Source organism: Zymoseptoria tritici, chromosome 1, assembly GCF_000219625.1.
Source record: "Zymoseptoria tritici IPO323 chromosome 1, whole genome shotgun sequence".
Classification (NCBI taxonomy): domain Eukaryota; kingdom Fungi; phylum Ascomycota; class Dothideomycetes; order Mycosphaerellales; family Mycosphaerellaceae; genus Zymoseptoria; species Zymoseptoria tritici.
Genome location: NC_018218.1, coordinates 5587116 through 5605980, shown reverse-complemented (window position 1 = coordinate 5605980; position 18865 = coordinate 5587116). Strand labels below are relative to the sequence as shown.

Genomic DNA, 18865 nt, shown 5'->3' with positions numbered 1-18865 from the left:
CCCGCAAAGCTTTTCGCACAATTGCTCCACGATGTCGTCAATCGGGTAGTCTCGCGCAACGCAGCAGTTCAAACACAAGGTCGCCCATCATTCGCAAGCCAAGTCTTGCACAGCTTCCTCCATGGCAGACGCGCTTACTCCTCGCCCTCGAGAGGAGCCTCCTCGTCGTACTCCTCCTCGGCATCCGACACAGAAGCCTCCTGGTACTGCTGGTACTCGGACACAAGATCGTTCATGTTGGACTCGGCCTCGGTGAACTCCATCTCGTCCATGCCCTCACCAGTGTACCAATGCAAGAAAGCCTTGCGCCTGAACATGGCGGAGAACTGGTCGCCGACACGCTTAAAGAGCTCCTGGATGGAGGTAGAGTTGCCGACGAAGGTCGATGACATCTTCAATCCACGTGGAGGAATGGAGCACAGAGCGGTCTGGACGTTGTTCGGAATCCACTCGACGAAGTAGGCGGTGTTCTTGTTCTGCACGTTGCGGATCTGGTCCTCAACCTCCTTCATGGACACCTTTCCGCGGTAGATGGCGGAGCAGGTGAGGTAACGACCGTTGCGGAAGTCGCTGGCGGCCATCATGTTCTTAGGGTCGAAGATTTGCTGGGTGAGCTCAGGGACGGTGACGGCGCGGAAGGAGTGGGCGCCACGGCTGGTGAGAGGAGCGAAACCGACCATGAAGAAGTGGAGACGCGGGAAGGGCACCATGTTGACGGCGAGCTTGCGGAGATCGCTGTTGAGCTGACCGGGGAAGCGCAGGCAGGTGGTGACACCGGACATGACGGCGGAGACGAGGTGGTTGAGATCGCCGTAGGAGGGGTTGTTGAGTTTGAGAGTGCGCATGCAGATGTCGTAGAGAGCCTCGTTGTCAATGCAGAAGGTCTCGTCGGAATTCTCGACCAGCTGGTGGACGGAGAGGGTGGCGTTGTAGGGCTCGACGACGGTGTCGGAGACCTTGGGAGAGGGCATGACGGAGAAGGTGGCCATCATGCGGTCGGGGAACTCCTCACGGATCTTGCTGATGAGAAGTGTTCCCATACCGGCACCGGTACCACCACCGAGAGAGTGGGTGATCTGGAAACCCTGGAGGCAGTCACAGCCCTCGGCTTCGCGGCGGACGACATCGAGAACCTGGTCGACCAATTCGGCACCCTCAGTGTAGTGACCCTTGGCCCAGTTGTTTCCGGCTCCGGATTGACCGAACACGAAGTTGTCTGGGCGGAAGAGCTGACCGAAAGGACCGGCACGGACAGCGTCCATGGTACCCGGCTCCAAATCGACGAGCACGGCACGTGGGACGTACTTGTTGCCGGAGGCCTGAATCGCGCGCCGTTAGATGAATGTCTTGGCGGTTAAACGCGACATGGTGGGGTAGGAAGGCGCTGATAATGTCCAAAATCACGTACCTCGTTGAAGTAGACATTCATGCGCTCGAGCTGGAGGTCAGATGTGCCATTGTACCTGCGCCGCGTCAGATGTTTGTCCATTGTTTCCGTCACTTGCGCGTGTCTTTAACGTACACGCCGGAGCCGTCGAGGCCATGTTCGCCGGAGATGGTCTGCCAGAAAGCAGCACCGATCTGGTGGAGGTGTCAGTGGGTGAGGCGGGTCTCGAGGAGGTGGTTGTTATGGCTCACCTGGTTACCCTGTTGGAATTGTCAGTATCATGTCGCGTCGAATGAGGACTGTGAGTTGGTGCTACTTACGCACTGGCCTGAAAAGCAGAGGATGTCACGGTTAGCGATGCTCAGAAACAGAAGACCTGACGGAGCCCGACATACCCGTTTGCAAGTGACTGCATCACTGTCAGCGCATGATCAAAGGGATCCAAGGAGGTTACTTACACAATCTCGCGCATGTTGATGGTATTGTGAGTGTGGTGGAGTGGTGAAGTTGTGTTGGTGTGTTGGTGTTTGTGACGGTGAGGCCAGCCAAATTCAGGGAGAAGTGGAAGGCGGTCGTGTTTACAAGCTAGTCTGGAAGTGGGGTAGGCGCTTCCCGTCTCCCGTTCCTGGATGCCTGACAAATAAGGCTCGCCATTGGTCTGCCTTCTTCACTGTCACATTGGAAGTGACGAACGTGAACGATAAGATCTGTTTTAGCCACTGACATGGCCCGTGACAAGGACCGCATTGCAAGTGAGATGAACATCAGTATGCATTCCGTCTAGACTGCTGACTCGTCGCTAACGTCCAAAACACAAACCCACCTCAACCCTCGAATGTCCTTGTCACAAACCTGCGAGTCCTCAAGTCGCAGACTACACTCTCAATTTCGCAATTTCATTTTCGATCTCCTCGTTCCGTACACGGAGCTCCTCCATCTTGATCTCGTTCATGCCGCGCTCGAACACAAGCACAGCAATCCGCTTCGACTGCGTCTCCGCAAAACCCGCTTGTAGCATCGCCTCCAGCTCTTCCTTCCGCCGACTGTGCTGCTCGAGCGATCCAGCATCAATTGCAGCTCGCAGCTTTTTTGCTTTGTCGCCCGCCTGAATGTTGAATCCTATGCCCGCGAAGCCACCAAGCTCCAGAGCCATAGCCTGTATTCTCACCTCGAGGAGCTCGAGATCCTTCATCATCTCGGCTTGAGGTGGCGTTGCTTGTCCACCAGGCTCACAGTGCTGCACTACGCTGCCACCTTCGCCTCCAACTCCGCCTCCACCTCGGCTGCCACCTTCGCCGATGTCTGCATTCTTGGCCCGGTACGCAAGATCAGTCGATGTGGTCTCATTGAATGCATCTTCAACAGCTGAAGCTTCTTCGTCGGAACGTACGTTCCACGAGAGATCGAACGCGCCATTGTATGGCCCCATGGCATACCCTGCCCGCAAGTCTTCCTCCTGCGCCTCTCTGAGTTCGTCTAGACTTTCACCGAGTCTGCGCAGGGCCTCCCACTCTTGAGGATAGAGGCGTTTTGGTGTCAGCCTGACGGCGTCTGCGTAGACGCTCTCAGCAATGAGCCGATGTCTAGTGAAAGTCAGTATGTTTTTATGGAAGAAATAGACCGTGGTAAGGCAGCATACTCTTCTGTCTCGGCATACCACTCGGCTGCATGCGCCCACATCATATGGTTTTTGATGATGTGCCACTTCGGGAGAGTTGGATCCGTCAAGTTGTACTTCGCAGCCTCGATCGCTCCATCCCAGTCCTCCTTATTGTAGAGCTCCTCTACTTCTTTGAAACTTCTGTCGTACTTTTGATCGACGGCCAGTGGGACCTTCTGCCGCCAGCGCAACGGCGTCCTGTGCACTGGCTTCTCTGTCTTTGAAGATGACTGCTCGATCAGGGAGGATGATGGCTCTGGCTCTTGCCCTGGCTTGATTGCTGGAAAAGACGCTTCCAAATTTGTCATGAGTGACGATGGCATTGTCTCTGCCACTCGCTGCGGAACAGGCATCTCGCCTGACTTCTCTGCCGTGAGAGACGACGACGACGATGGTTCTTCCATGGCTGGCAATGGCATGGATTCTGACATTGGACGCGCATCGGCGACCGCTTGTTGTGAAAGATCCGGAATAGCAGCAGTTTCACGTTTTGCTTCCGCCTGGCGTTGCTTGCGCAAAGCTGGGCGACCGCGCAGCGAGGTTGTTGTGTTGGTGAAGTGGAAGTGAGAATGCAGTCGCAGCTATGTGAGTGCGGAGTGGAAGTTTTAACGAGGATCCGGGCAGATTTTTTCACGTGAAAGTCGTGAATAATGCCACCCTTGTGTCGCCATTCGAAGTAACCTGCGCCAAGTCCGAGCAGATTATGGCATGACCAGCTGATTATGGACGCCTGCTCGACTCGTTTGTCCCTCGAGGCGGACCTAGCTTGTGAGGCTGCGTCTGGATTAGGTGCATGTCCGTTCTCGCGATGCAGACAATGCCTTGCTCTCTCGAATACGGAGCGTGCCTGGGTCTGGCAAATAGCACTGGATCTGTACAAGCCTGGCACTTACATGTCCTTTATATGTATCTGTACATCCATCGTGTGCCGCAAAGCCCTAGGCGGTGACACAGCGAGGTTCTCCTCCAAGTACCTCACCATATTCCAAACCACTTCTTCGGCGCCGCCTGCTTCTTTCCCTCGAAATCCACAAACACCTCCTCGCCCTCCTTTCCGGTGTTATTCTCCGCCTCCGCCTGAGCTTCCCTCGCAGCAGCCACCGCTCGCGGACTAGCATCATCCACACCAGGCACAGCGCCATCTGTCGCCAATGCAGGTCCAACCTTCTCCTCATCACTCTTCGCCGACCATCCACCAAAGATTCCCTCCCCTTGAGCAATCCCATGTGCTTTCCTATAATCGCTCCGCTTCTGCACATCGTCCACTTTGTTCTTCCTTCGCTCGGCGGTCTGCGCGGAGACGTATTCCACGTGCATTTGGTAGACTTCGATATAGCGGCCGAGGTAGGAGAAGGGATGCGAGAGGAACATGCTTTTCGGGGGAAGGAGATCGCTGTAAGGGGTCGTGTGGAGGAAGTCGGAGATCCAGATTGAGATTACCAGTGAGACTAGGATGGACTGTCCCAAACGTCAATACAGTTGAGACTATGGGAAGGCTGTCCGGACTCACCAAACTAATCCAAGCATGAATCGTGCGATTCGTCAAAAACCAATGCATCGTGGTCCCCTCCGGAGGCATCATGTGGGGATATCGTCGCACAGTCTTCTGCTCTTGCGTGAGGTCCGGGCCATAGTTGTAGCGTGGCTTGCTGCGTAGACGAGAAGAATGGGACGGTGGACGAAACTTGTCTGGCTTTTCTAGTACACGAGGCTTGGGTGGTGTTGGCTTTTCAGAGGTCGAGGCGTGGCGGCGGGCGAGTACTGGTAGGAACCATCTTGTTTGTTGCAGTTGTTTGGCGTGGAGAGAGAGACCTGCTCGTGGGACTGCGAGACGAAGGGACGCCATGGTGAAGGTGGACAAGGTCGAGGTTCTGTTGGAAGCACTATGTGGGATGAAAGTGTGAAGTCCGACAGCAGACTTCTGGCGGGCTCGGCTCCGCGATTGGACTCGACCCGTCTTCACACCTCAAGCTCCTGCCGCCCAAAACCACCGCGTCGGAACCACCTCACTTGCCTCTCACCCACCATTTTCCCAATCGCGCACAAGCACAAGAAGAAGATTCTAACACAAGATAGTCTTACCTGGACTAAAGTCCAACCTATCCAGGCGCACACCACGAGGATTTGCATGGGCCTCAGCGCCGACCACGAGCACCCACCATGCAGCACGTATTCTCGCACCAGAGTCCATACCACCAGCAACCGGACTGGCAGCATCATCCGCAAGCACATCACCAATACGCCGCGCAATCACAAGCCGCCGCCCAGCAGCAACAACAGCAGCAGTCTCAGCAGCAACACTACGCTCGTCCCGCTCAGAACGGCGCAAGTAATGGTGGAGGTGGAAACGGCGTCGGACAGCTAGGAGGGGATCACAACGGTGGTGGTATCACGAGCGCGAGCGACAACATGAGTGAAGAGAACAGACGGGTATTGGAGTGGATCGCGCAGACGCTCAATGCGAATACGCGCGAGGCAGCGCTGTTGGAGCTGAGCAAGAAGAGAGAGCAGGTACCAGAGTTGGCGCTGATATTATGGCATTCTTTTGGTGAGTGAGGCGGTGTCATGGGCGAGTTGGAGCATATGCTGATCGTCCTACAGGCGTCATGACGTCCCTTCTCCAGGAGATCATCTCGGTCTACCCGCTGCTCAATCCGTCACAGCTGACAGCGGCGGCTTCGAATCGGGTCTGCAATGCTTTGGCGCTGCTCCAGTGCGTTGCTAGTCACAGCGAGACACGCGGACTGTTCCTGAATGGTGAGCTTCTGCTGCGTATATGAGGCGAGACCTCGACTGACGCCCTTCGCTGCAGCACACATCCCACTCTTCCTCTACCCGTTCCTCAACACAACCTCCAAATCCCGACCCTTCGAATACCTCCGCCTGACATCCCTCGGCGTGATTGGCGCGCTGGTCAAAAACGACAGTTCCGATGTCATCAACTTCCTCCTCACCACCGAGATTATCCCGCTCTGCCTCCGTATCATGGAGACTGGATCGGAGCTGAGCAAGACGGTGGCCATCTTCATTGTGCAGAAGATCCTCCTCGACGACATGGGACTGCAGTATATCTGCCAGACATACGAGCGATTTTACGCTGTTGGTACAGTGCTGTCGAATATGGTGACGCAGTTGGTGGATCAGCAGACAGTGAGATTGCTGAAGCATGTTGTGAGGTGCTTCTTGCGGTATGTCGTTCACTGCCCTCCATCATTACCCTTGCTGACCGATTGTGACAGCCTCTCCGACAACGCTCGCGCCCGCGAGGCTCTCCGACAATGCCTTCCGGAGCCACTTCGGGACGCTACTTTCTCCCCTGTTTTGCGAGACGACGCCGCAACTAAGCGCTGCTTGGCGCAGCTTCTCTTGGCCCTCTCGGATCAGGCTGCTGAGCCTACAATGTCTGGCGCTTCGTATGGTCATCACGCGCAGAGCCTTCTGCCGACGATGTCATGAGCTCAGGTGATTGGACCACACTTCCTGGCGTTCAGATCTGGTAGCCAGACATCGTCAAGAAGACGATGAATAGACGAGGCTTCCACAACACCGAAGACTAATGATGGCCCGAGTTGCACCCACACACGATATCTACACGGATCGGCATCGAGCCAGATATATTATGGCATTTCTTCTTTCGGATCACGACATACGCGATGGGCGGAGCCGCAATACGGCATTCTGGAGTTACTGGAACGCGACTATGAGGTCTATGCATAGCGGCTGGCGTTCTTTTGTTTTTCGACGACACGTTCTACTTCTTCGGGTCCGACGTTTCCTTCGCTTTGAATCCGGTCGAGCCTATTACGAAGGCACAAAATGGAACTGCCCTCGCACCAATGGATCAATCTGGGCAGCGTCGGAGACTTGACCAACGGAGTCACACTTGGTTCTTTTGGTTCATATTTTCATTTGCGTCCTTCATTACCCTACCCTTTACCCTGCGTTTGCTTTGCGCTGTACAACTACAAAAACGGGGTTCGAGATCGCCGAATATTCTGGGGAGGGAGGTAGTCGGACGATGGGAGAGATCGTTGTCGATGGGTTTTAGAAAAAAAAGCGAGGGGAGTATTCTAGAGTACCAGGCATGAGGGTGTGTAACGGATGGGATGATTAGATGAAGTCGGGAGATTCGTCCAGGCTACTTTATCGAGACAGACGAGGAGAGGGGAATTATTGCACAATTACACAGAGGCTTTCTTGCATTTTCTCAATCTCATAATCGTTGTGAGGATCTATTCACGCGACTCGTTCATGCAGTCTCGCGGTATTCAGTAACAAGAGAGGACCACGGACTTTCACTCACTCCAACATCATCATTGCTTGGTAGATGAGGCTATGAGTGCAAGAAGACAAGACAAACCCGCTCGCTCGTCCATGCGCCTCGTATTGCTCCATGCATTAAAGAAGCGACCCATACACAACGCCACATGAGTCTATCTGCAACGCCCTTCCTGCGTTGCTCCGTCTCGCCCTTCCCATCTCTTTTACGTATCCAACAGTCATCCGCAACGGAGAGATACAGTCAACACTCGAAGAGCCAGCTTCGAGTGTGACCTCACACTGCACGCACGCCTCCCTTGCCACACACTCTACAACCTCAACTCCCCCAGCACCTTCTGCGCCATATTCTTATACTGCCACGTCCCGCCATCTACCTTCTTGAACTGAATCCCATGCAAACTCAACAATGGGACTTTGACCACGAAAATCTCAAACCGCAACGTCATCTGCTCGCCCAAATCCGACTGGACCTGCGTCGTCGTCTCACCCGCAGGACGCACTCCTCCGCGGTTTGCGGGCGGGTCCTCTTCGGAGTCCTCCTCGGATTGCGGGTATGAGGCCTTCTGGCGGGGAGTGTTGGGTGCTGCTGCTGCGCCGCCGGAGCTGGAACTCGGTTGTTGCTCGGCGCTGGCGCCACGGAAACCGCCGAAGGAGACTTTGCGGCGGTGGGTGGTGGCAGGTGTTTCAGAGGACTCGGGAGGGGTGGTTTCGTCGGCGGCGGTGGGTTTGATGCTGGGAGCGTGGCGACATGCGAAGCCGCCGCGGATTTCCCGGAACTCGACGCCAAGGTCGCGGAGGACGCGGATGAGGTCGGAGCGGATGAAGGCGACGGGTTTGCTGCTTGTGGTGGAGACGCTGAAGAGACCTTTGAGGAAGACGGGTTTCATGCCGCTGGGGCTGCCGGAGCCGTGTTCTTTGCTGTCCACTTGGCCCAGCATGTCTTGGTCTGTCTCTTCCGGCACGTCCGCTGTCCTGGTGTTGTCTCGGCGAGCGCGGCGGAATTGCATGCTTTCTTTCCGGGAATGACCCATGGACTTGGCACGGCTGGCAATGTTGGTTGCGTTGCGGCTCGACTCGGCGTCGGATTGAGCTCCTTGGTTGCTGCTTGGATTCCGATCGAAAGACACCTTGCGCTCTACTGCAGGTGTGGGCGCAGCAGCTCGCTGTCTAGCTGCAGATGTTCCTTCAGACACACCGCGACGGCTCAAGCGTCTCCTGATGTCGCTGGAGTTGACACTAACAGATCTGCCAAGACCATGGGATCGCTTGGTGCTTTGCGGTGGAGGTTGTTGTTGCTGCTGTTGGCCTTGTTGCTCATTTGTGGCGTCTGACAACGGTGGTGCAAGGTATTCACTCTGCTTGCTGGCAGAGGTTTCCGGTCGCGTGCTCTCCCGTGTCTGGCTCGCATCACGCGTGCGGCGCATACTGAAGCTCTTTCGAGGCGTCTCTGGCGTCGAGTATTTGTCGAGAGATGCAGGTGGACGACTAGGCCTCTCGCTCTTCTCGCGCTTACTGAATCGTCGGAAAATGCCGCCGGTCGTGCTCTCTTTCCGACCATGGTTCTTCTGGTCTGGCTCGACGATTTTCGGTGTGGTATTGAGACTGGCATTCTGCATCGCTTGAGGTAGATCGTCCTCACCCTGAGTGCGGGCTCGAGGCCGAGACCTCCCACCCGTCGGCTTTTCACCGGCGAGTTCGTATGACATTGGGTTGGTGTATGCAGCCGCAGGTGCCGCAAGATCCGGCACTTGCAACGGGTTCTCACCCGAGAGTGGTGGCAGGGCAAGAGCGCCGGGATTCTTCTCCCTTGCTTCTCGCTCAATCTTCTCCTGAGCCAGGTAGTATATTGAAATCAGTGGGTGATAAGCATTGGTCGGGTCTGATCCAATCTGCAGTGCTTCGTTCGAAGGTGCGTTGAGGGTGTCCCTGCTCGTGGCTGAGCTCCTCCGCTTGTAGAAGTTGAACACGCCGCGCTTCTGATCTGTGTCCTGGGGTTGCATCACACTTCTTCTCTCTGATAGTCGTATAGCACGCTGATAGTCCTCGGACTCCAGGACTTTCGTCAGCTGGGAAGTGATTGTCTCCGCATCGCCAAAGTCGAATCCAGTCATCTTATCAATCACGGCGGCGTCCAGAGGGAGCTGTAAAGGCTTTCGTTGTGGAAGGTATGTCTCCGGCGGTCCATTGAAACCTTTGACCATCCATGGATGTGTCATGATTTCTTGTAGAGTTGCCCGATCGTTGGGATTTGTGGTGAGCATGCGTGCAATCAGAGTTCGGCATTCTGCACAATGTCAGTCGGAGAATCATTGCAAGATATAAGACAGAACTCACCAAAGCTCAACCATGGCGGGTACTCCACCACACCCTTCTTGATCTTTGCATGGAGCTGCGGCATGCTCTGATCGTCGAATGGCACCTTACCGCACACGAGAACGTACAGCACAATACCAAAGCTCCACACGTCCACCTCCGGTCCGGTATATTGCTTCGCTTGTAATAGCTCCGGTGCGGCGAAGTACAGACTTCCGCAGAAAGTCTTCAGTGTGTTCCGCGGGCTGAACAAGTTGGAAAGACCAAAATCGATGATCTTGATGTCACCCGTCTTGCTGATGAGGATGTTCTCAATCTTGAGATCGCGGTGCACGATGCTGTTGCGATGGCAGTAATCCAGTGCACTCGCAATCTGTCGTCCAAACTTCCGTGCTTGCTTCTCCTTTAATCGTCCATGGCTGATTATGTAGTCCAGCATTTGCCCTCCGTTCACATATTCAAACAACATGTACCAATGGTAGTTTGTCCGTAGCACATCCCGCATGCCGCAGATATATGGGTGGTCGACCAGTGTGACAATAGCAGCCTCCCGAGCTGTCCGAATCTCCTTGCTATGCTCAGCACGCTCTCGCTCTTGTGGTGTTCGATGTTCAGCCTCCGTTGCACCTCTTGGAACAATCTTCACGGCCACCTGTTCTCCCGTCTCCTTGTTTCGTGCCAGCTTGACCTTGCCCATGCTACCAGCACCGACCGTCTTTCCCAGCTCCCAATGCCCTGTTGTAGGCAGATCTATCGTCGTACGCCGTCTCAAGTTCTGATGGGTGCCGGACGACGACTTCGACTCCGGAGCGGGAGTAGGTTGATCCGCATATCGGGACTGTGTTCTTGCTTGGGACGATGGAGCCCTCATACTGTCTCCTCGCGACGGATGTGTCGTCCCATTGCCATTCATTGGGCGATCCTGAGATTCACTCTGTCGTCCACTCGGTGCTCGAGCAACGTTGGTCTGTTCAAAGTCCTGTCGGGCCACCTTTTCGAGATTGCGGGTAGGAGTTGATGATTGTCCCTGAGCGGAAGACATTGAGCGTCTGGGCGGATTTGCGGACTCTCCAGGAGGAGCAGTGGAGCGATGGGTGTTGCTGACGGCGCGGTTCGGGCGGTCGCGTTCGGCAGGGGAGGAATAAGCAGCTTGCTGATGACGACGGGCAGCGGACGACGAGGTGCGAGGCAGGGTCGTGGAAGGCGACGGAGCGGTTGCTGACATGTTGTGCTGGGGGTTGTGTCGTGCGCAGCGTGGGTGCTCGACGAGTCCTGGTCCGATTAACGGCGGTGCAGCGCAGTGTCACTCGGGCCTCAGGCGTTTGCTGCAGTTGTCGAGAAGCGCGACGAGCTGGACAGCGACACGCAGGTGGATTGGCAGATAGACGGGCAGCACGGGCATGCGATCAGCACCAGGGCCGGCAGATTGTCATGTCAGGATTGTTCGGGAATGTTTGAGTCGCGGAATAGCTCTCACATTTATCCAACACAGGAGTGGAACGCGGGTGATGATCGGCCTAGGAGGGACATGTATCGCGTGGCTTGCTTCGCGGGCACCGCTGTTTCCAATCACGAAGTCTAAAAAGAGGCCAATATCTTGCTACCGATGACATGGGGATACCGGTTGAGGCACCATTGTCCATGTCTTCTCTTATTCAATTCATTCAAGCATTTGATTCTATATCTTACATGGAGAGAACATACCGATGTGAGGCCGTCGGTATGGTCTCTCCAAGTGTCGCTGCCCTAAGATCCGGCCGACGTGGGGTTTAAATTAACGGCTCGCTCCAAAGTATCGGCATCGTCGCTGGTGGATCCTGCTGCTTCACATGGACCGGACCGAACCTACGATGCTGGATGCTTGATTGAAGATCGATCATGATATCGCTGTATAATCAGACGAATTCATGAGCAACGACCAACAACAAGGACCGGTCTTCAACACAGCGCAGACTCGGCAGAGCATCTCAGGTAGGTCCGCCCATTGGCATTCGTCAGAATCACCCGAGTTTCTCAAGCTGGCAATGAACACAGACTAAGAAATGTCCTTCAAGCGCTCCAGGGCCGCCTTTGAAGCCGGAGATGGCCCACCTCACCATGCGCCATTCGCGGTATATGGAACCCCATTACCAGCTTACGATGTCGATGCACGCGACGACGGCAGCTATGTTCCGGTGTGGAAGCAAGAGGTGACGGACGAGCGCGGCCGGAAACGACTACACGGTGCCTTCACTGGAGGTTTCAGCGCTGGATACTTCAACACGGTTGGGAGCAAGGAAGGATGGGCGCCCGCCACTTTTGTCTCGTCACGAGCGAATCGTGCAAAGGATGCAAAGGATGGGAAACAGCAGCGGGCAGAGGATTTCATGGACGAGGAAGATCTGGCTGAACAGGCTGAGTCACAAAAGTTGGAGACAAATCAAGCGTTCGCTGGACTGGGAGGCGGCAGTGCAGATGGTGCTCGCAAGGGCATGTTCTCGGATTTATTTCGAACTACAGGCGAGACCAAGGGCATGAAGCTGCTGCAGCGGATGGGATGGCGTCCAGGTCAAGGCATTGGACCTAAAGTCAAGCGCAGAGCTCATGGAGATGCAAAGGGAGAAATGCACCTTTTCGCTCCGGACAACACCAGTATGATCAGCTTCGTGAAGAAGAACGATCGGAAAGGATTGGGCTTTGCGGGAGAAGGAAAGCTGGAAGGCGGGACAGGAGCCAATACTGCGATGCAGGACGATGACGAGGATAGCGGCGAGGACGCTAGAATCCTCCGAACGAACCGCCCGAAGGCCGCGATCAAAGCCAAGCCTGTGAAAAAGTCTGGCTTTGGAGTTGGCGTTCTCAACGATGACGGCTCAGATGACGAGGATCCATATTCAGTCGGACCACGGATCAGCTACAACCGTATAATTGGCGGCGACAAGAAGAAGAAGAAGAAGGGAGGACTGATCGCCAGCAGCTCCTCTGCAGGTGTGATCAAGCCGGCCAGCACAGCAAAGAAGCTCGTCCAGCGATCAAACGCATCCTCGGGCTTCCGCAAGTGTCATGACGGCCGTCTACCACTGGATGGCTTCGTACTTGCTCTCTCTGCCTTGAACTTGGCTGAAGAAAATCACTACCCACCACCAAGCATCCCTGCGGACTGGAAGCCAGCCCAGCAGCGTGCAGCCGCGGACTCCAAGACCACAGAGTTCGTCTCCACCTCCGACGCGGCCAAAGCCTCCGACCTCACTCCAGCCGCCCGCGCATCTCTCCTCGGCGAAGCAGCCTTGCCAGGAAAGTCAGTCTTCTCATACCTCACCCCAGCCGCCAGAGAGCGTCTCGCGAACGCCACTCAAAATCGCAACCTACCACCCGCTCTCGGCGAAAAGGCGCCCGAAGGCTATGTCCCAGATCCAGCCAGTCAGACTCGGACGCTGTGGGACCTCGTGCCAACGATCTCGAAAGAGACAGCTGCATTAGCTCTCCAACGAGGCAAGACCGGCTGGATGCCTTATGCTGAAGACGACGGCAAGAGGGAGAGATATGCTGGCTTCCTCGAGCTTAGCGCGGGCCTCAAAAGCGACTTGCCCGCACGAGTACAAGGGCATAGTCGAGAGGAGTGGGCTGCCGAGTTAAGAGAGTTTGCTGAGGCTGCGGAGATCTTCCGGCCTGCGGAAGGCTATATGGCGTTGAGATTTACTACCGGAACTGGCAAGACTGAAGGAGGAAATTCAGAGGAAGAAGCACCAAAGACCGGAGGCGCGCGAGAAGAAGACGCCGCGGAGAAAGCCGCAAAGATGGGCATGTTTGGCCCATTGACACGGTCCAAGATCCCATTCTACCCGACGAGACTACTCTGCAAGCGATTCAACGTCAAGCCTCCGCCGAACGTGATGGGCCAGGCGGATGATCGAAGCGGTGGAGGTGCAGCGTCTACTACGCCCTCTGGCAGCGATGGTCAGAAGCGACTGGAGATTGTTAGTCAAGCTAGTCTAGACCGGATGATGATGGAAGCGAATTTCTCCAAGAACTTTGCCAAAGGTGGCGTCGAAGGAGGAAGTGGCGAGCCTGAAGCGCTGGAGCCGCAAGCAGTGAAGGTGGAGGTTGATGCGGAGAGAAACGAGGCATTAGAAGGTCAGCGAGCGGGCGAAGATATCTTCAAAGCTGTGTTTGGGAGTGATTCTGAAGACGACTAGGAGATACTATTATGCTGGAACCAATGAATCTATCAACGTCCCCGCTCACGAGCTTTCCTGATCATCCTTCCCAATGCCACGAACCCGTTGATGATACCCCTCACCACCTCGCCAGTCTGTAGATTGCCGCTGAAAGCTCCGAATAGAAACAAAGCCAACCAACTCAGCGCGAATATCACCGCGAAGCACACCCAAAATGTCTGCATGGTATATCCATCCTGATGCGAGTCCGACAACGGCACACTGAAGAAGCCCGTCATGAACGAAACCGGTAAGAACAAAATCGTAGCTTTCGTCAACAACAGTGTCACCCTCGTTAGTCGATCGACCGACTGCGACTGCCTGATAGAGATGAGGGAGAAATTCTACGATACACCCAAAGTCAGCCAATACATCTTCACTCCAAAATAACAAACAGTCTTCGACGACGACGAGGACGAACAAACCCACTCACCATCGCCACCAACCCCTCCTTCTCCTTCAAATACCCCTCCACCTCCTCCAACGCATACGACCGGATCAAGTCCCTCAACCGTCCAAACCTCGCTCGTGGCGCAGAGCTGAGAGCTACGCCAAGCAGGCTGTCCTTTTCCAGTACCACCGGCCGCACGGTATCCAGACTGAGCCGACTATCCGCACTACTCCCCACGACTTGGCTATTATTCAGACTCGCGGCGGTAGGGAGTTGGGGTTCCAGTATCCTGTCGATAAGTCGTACATACGACTCATAATGCCGTTTCAGAACATTCAATTCCTTCCCCAACCCATCGAGCCGATCGATATGATGAAGCCGGGGTTGAGCGAACATTTCCCTCCGCAAGGAAGCGAGCTCGGAACCATACCGCGACTCCTTGCGTACGACGAGGGTGTAGCTATTGTGCCAGTTTTCGAAGAGGTAGTAGAACAGCAATCCCGGAGCGTCGGAGGGACGGTGAGCGGTTTCGGAGGGGGTGCAGCCGAGACGGGTGCGGATGGGGAGCAGGGCAAAGGGGTTGTGGGACAGGAGAGGGATGGAGTGGAGAGTTGAGAGGGAGCGGAAGACGTTGAGGAGGTTTTGGCGGGTGGTGGAGAGGATTCGGAGTTGGAGGTGGGAGAGAGCGGTGGGGTGGGAGAAGGGGAAGGGGTCTTCGTGGAGGGTGATTACGGTGGAGTTTTCGCAGAGTATGAGCCAGGTCCAGATTCGGGTTACGTCGGGGAGGGGGGAGTCTTCGGTGGTGGCAGAGGAGGTAGTGGCAGAGGAGGATGTTTGAGTTTTGGTGCCGTAGAGTGTATTGTAGCCTACGCAGATGTAGCTGCGGCCGAGGTCGATGGAGGAGTAGTGCCAGATGTCGTCGACGATTTTATAGAGGTTGCCTTGGAAGGAGGAGTCTTTGCTGGAGATGGTCGAGTGGGCGGAGAGCTCGTCTTGGTCGATGAAGTATTCGTTCTCTGCTGGCGCACTTGATGCGGGTGAGCGACGTCCCCAACCTCGCTTCTGTGTTGACTTTGACAGAGTGGTGCGAGATTGGGAATGTCTTGGAGCTTTGGGATCTGAGCACATCAGCGCGAGGAGACGTGGTGAGAAGTCGTAACGTCTGGCGAGAAGCTCGATGACTGCAGAATGTTGGAACGGACGCCATATGTTGACCCAGCGAGTGCTCAGCGCCGCAGGCCTTTCTGCATCGAGCAAGGCGGCGAAGGAGTCTTGAGCAAGGTCGAAAGCACAGTATGCCGCTCGATCGCTAAAGTCGAGCACGAAATTCTCCCTCTCGCTAGATTGAGCTGCATTGAGTAGGTAGTCGATGCAGTCTGGATCGTCGAGACTTCGAAAGCTGCTTTGAACTTCTTCGTTATTGATGGATGTGTAGTAATCTTCAGCTTCTATAATGCCGCTTCTAGTCTCCATGGCGAATGAAAGTGATGCAGATACCTTGTCGAAGGATTAGAGGAAGATCAGAGCGCGATGTAGAGTATTTCTAGCAGACTCATGTCGCCGGTGACCACGCCAACACCCCAGAGGTCTCAGAGCCTCCATGACCAGGCGAACTGCATTGACAAAGGTAAAGAGGCAGCCTGATCCTCAGTGCTGGGACATATCCATCACAAGGTAGGAAGGAGATGGCGATGGGAGGTGGTTCCGACACTACTTGTCAAGTGAGGAGTCCGCGAGTTCGAATCACTAGAGTGGTGGATCAAGAACCCGCGGTCCTCCGACTACGATGATCAACGTGACTCACTCTCGCGGCTGGCTGCCTTCGAGTCGAAAGAAACCTTTCTCTTTGTTGTTCCTCAGCCACAAGAGGCGAGACTCATGCCTCCGCCGAGAAGAGCTGCCATATCGAGATCAGCGGCTGCATCTGGAGACCTTGGAGCGGCGAGGCGCTGTAACATCTTTGTTGGCCCTTCGTTTGCAGCGGCGAAGGCTGTTCTGTAGAGCGGTCTTCGCGTGAGAAAAGAAGAGACACAAGTCCACGCGACCATTCTGGCAGGCGTGATGGCTCCAGACTGCCGGTCAGGTGACCATTGTCTTTATTCTGAGCGAGAGCGTGATACTCCCATCACTTCGAAGGACTGGCACGGAGCTCCATCAGAAGTGGGTTGTTGACACGGATTTTGAAGGTGATGTTCAAGATGTCCAAAGACGTCGGGGTCCTTCCTCAATTTAAGGTTTCAGATCCCAAAATCTTGGCGCTTACCTCATCCCACGCAAAATGTCTTTCGATCGACCGCCACTTTCGTCCACCTCTGCTTCCTCTCTCCAACAACCAACGAATACGCGAAGCCGCACCAATAATCCCACCACAAGGAATATTGGAAGACCAAATAAGCGATCATGTCGAAGATCACGGTCGCTGGTGTGCGTACCAACGTGCAGGCCCTGCTCCAGTACTCCAACGAGGAGAAGAAGCGCAACTTCCTCGAGACCGTCGAGCTCCAGATCGGCCTCAAGAACTACGACCCTCAGCGTGACAAGCGTTTCTCGGGTACCGTCAAGCTCCCCAAGGTCCCTCGCCCGGGCATGTCCATCTGGTAAGAGAGCCCGACGCCATCACACCTGAGAGAAAGAGCACAGTGGTCTAATTGGGATAACAGCATTCTCGGTGACCAGCACGATATCGATCGTGCGAAGCACGGTGGTGTTGACGCCATGTCCTCGGACGATCTCAAGAAGCTCAACAAGAACAAGAAGTTGATCAAGAAGCTCGCGCGCAAGTACGATGCCTTCATCGCTTCCGACTCCCTCATCAAGCAGATTCCTCGTCTCTTGGGACCAGGTCTCTCCAAGGGTAAGCCATCTTCAGAGAGTACATCTATCCGACTCCCACTGACTCTCCTCTCAGCCGGCAAGTTCCCCACTCCCGTCTCCCACGCCGACGATCTCTCCGCCAAGATCACCGAGGTCAAGTCGACCATCAAGTTCCAGTTGAAGAAGGTGCTCTGTATGGGTGTGGCTGTCGGCAACGTGGACATGACCGAGGATGAGCTCATCGGAAACATCATGTTGGCCATCAACTACCTCGTCTCCCTCCTGAAGAAGGGCTGGCAGAACGTGGGCAGCTTGACCATCAAGGCCAGCATGTCCCCACCAAAGCGTCTCTACTAGATGTATTGCCTTCTGGCATGGATGGGCTTCTTCGAGCGTGTGGCTCTCTGTGTATGAGTAGCTAGTTTTGTCTCGCCTTTGTTGGTAGAGATGGACAATAGAACCTCGAGTCATCCACATTGAGTCGCATATCATAGAGGTGCTTTCTCGTACAGGATGTGAGCTCCCGGGCATGTGCGCACCAGCAGCTGAGCGCCATCGAAGCAGAGGTTCATACGCTACTGACGAATGAAGCCTTCGCAATGCCTTGACGGACCTGCCTCGCCGACCTCGTGCATCGGCACCAGTTCTCGGCCTATGAGACACGGCGCAGGGCCCGGCTAAGGAAGATAAGTAAGCTGTCTGAGGTTACACCAACAGGGTGTTGTGATTGGACTTAAGCTGAGTGGAAGAAGACCTCTAATTGGCAGGTATATATTGTTATGCAGAGAGAATCTTAAGTGTAAGATTCTTACTTTAGCTATCTGTGTGTAGGAATGCCTTAGTACTAGTTACGTGCACTTTACTAATAGTTAGTCTAATAATCTATAACACTCCCCTATTAGCAGCTGCATTATTACGAGCTATCTATTACCTAAATATAGCAGGTATTTACCTACTACGTAGCTAATACTTAGCTTTAGCTTGTTAAAAAGCATCTTCTTCTAGCTTTTTTATTCTTCTACTTTATAATCTATACCTCTTATCTATTTAGCTAATTTATTAGCTAATCTATTATCTATCCCTTATAGCTATTAATAATATAATCTATATTATTAGCTATAGCTTCTAGAAGAAGAGTAGCTTTCTTTGTTCCTAGGAAAACCTTCTAGTAAGTTATCGATAAAGCAAAAGCTATTAGTAGTAGAGATCTCCTATAGATCTATAAAGATAGTTCTATAGCATATTAGATTATATATTAATTTATTAGAGGAGAGATAAATAGATACTATAATAAAGTAAATGTTAGGGCTTAGGGTCCCTTCTCTTTTATAGCTTGCTTTAATAGGTTTATAGCTAAGCTTAATAAGGATCTCCTTACTATAGATCTTATTAATATAGTAATAGAGGAGCTGTATAACTTAAGGGAGTAGGCCTTCCTAGTAGAAAACTACCCTAGTCTAATAACTCCTAATCCTTAGGGATTTGTGTTATACTATAACTAAACTCCTTTTAGCTAAATATTAAGCTTTAACAAGGTAGAGATAAAGTAGTAGTTAATAGTATAGCATCTTATATATATTCTCCTTAAAATCCCTTCTTCCCTAATAGAAACTAATATTCTCCTAGGCTTTTAATTAAGATTCTAGGGGAATTAGCTTAGTCTTTTAGTAGTAGTCTAGGGGGGTAGGCTGTAGGTTTTAGGATATACTCTAATACTTTTAGGTTTTTATAAAAAAGTTTTCCTTTAGCTAAATGTTTTTCTTATAGTTTCTTAGATACTTTTGTAGAGGTATGTAGTTGCCTCCTTTCCTTTATATAGATAA

General features: G+C 53.8%; 7 protein-coding genes across 7 annotated transcripts; 3 read left to right on the top strand and 4 right to left on the bottom strand.

Annotated features, from left to right (window-relative positions):
- Nucleotides 1–39: 39 nt before the first annotated feature.
- MYCGRDRAFT_102950 (beta tubulin) lies at nt 40–1897 on the bottom strand (the record flags this gene model as incomplete). The annotated part of the gene is made up of 6 exons (XM_003856727.1): nt 40–1319; nt 1409–1463; nt 1523–1586; nt 1701–1715; nt 1783–1796; nt 1846–1897. 6 exons carry the CDS (start codon nt 1857–1859, stop codon nt 135–137), a joined length of 1347 nt encoding a protein of 448 aa, XP_003856775.1.
- A 2047-nt stretch (nt 1898–3944) lies between these two features.
- On the bottom strand, nt 3945–4893 carry MYCGRDRAFT_67504 (uncharacterized protein; the record flags this gene model as incomplete). The annotated part of the gene is made up of 2 exons (XM_003856726.1): nt 3945–4505; nt 4558–4893. 2 exons carry the CDS (start codon nt 4891–4893, stop codon nt 4023–4025), a joined length of 819 nt encoding a protein of 272 aa, XP_003856774.1.
- Nucleotides 4894–5050: 157 nt separating this feature from the next.
- Nucleotides 5051–6503, top strand: MYCGRDRAFT_67501 (uncharacterized protein; the record flags this gene model as incomplete). Its single annotated transcript, XM_003856853.1, has 4 exons — nt 5051–5595; nt 5649–5804; nt 5860–6235; nt 6287–6503. The coding sequence occupies 4 exons, from the start codon at nt 5208–5210 to the stop codon at nt 6501–6503; spliced, it is 1137 nt and encodes a 378-aa protein (XP_003856901.1).
- A 1133-nt stretch (nt 6504–7636) lies between these two features.
- On the bottom strand, nt 7637–10512 carry MYCGRDRAFT_33593 (uncharacterized protein; the record flags this gene model as incomplete). The annotated part of the gene is made up of 2 exons (XM_003856725.1): nt 7637–9612; nt 9663–10512. The coding sequence occupies 2 exons, from the start codon at nt 10510–10512 to the stop codon at nt 7637–7639; spliced, it is 2826 nt and encodes a 941-aa protein (XP_003856773.1).
- Nucleotides 10513–11683: 1171 nt separating this feature from the next.
- MYCGRDRAFT_31345 (uncharacterized protein) lies at nt 11684–13816 on the top strand (the record flags this gene model as incomplete). The annotated part of the gene is made up of 1 exon (XM_003856854.1): nt 11684–13816. One exon carries the CDS (start codon nt 11684–11686, stop codon nt 13814–13816), a length of 2133 nt encoding a protein of 710 aa, XP_003856902.1.
- Nucleotides 13817–13848: 32 nt separating this feature from the next.
- On the bottom strand, nt 13849–15701 carry MYCGRDRAFT_34052 (uncharacterized protein; the record flags this gene model as incomplete). The annotated part of the gene is made up of 2 exons (XM_003856724.1): nt 13849–14181; nt 14271–15701. The coding sequence occupies 2 exons, from the start codon at nt 15699–15701 to the stop codon at nt 13849–13851; spliced, it is 1764 nt and encodes a 587-aa protein (XP_003856772.1).
- An 869-nt stretch (nt 15702–16570) lies between these two features.
- Nucleotides 16571–17684, top strand: MYCGRDRAFT_98880 (60S ribosomal protein L1; the record flags this gene model as incomplete). Its single annotated transcript, XM_003856855.1, has 3 exons — nt 16571–16825; nt 16889–17082; nt 17137–17684. The coding sequence occupies 3 exons, from the start codon at nt 16629–16631 to the stop codon at nt 17397–17399; spliced, it is 654 nt and encodes a 217-aa protein (XP_003856903.1).
- Between the last annotated feature and the right edge of the window lie 1181 nt (nt 17685–18865).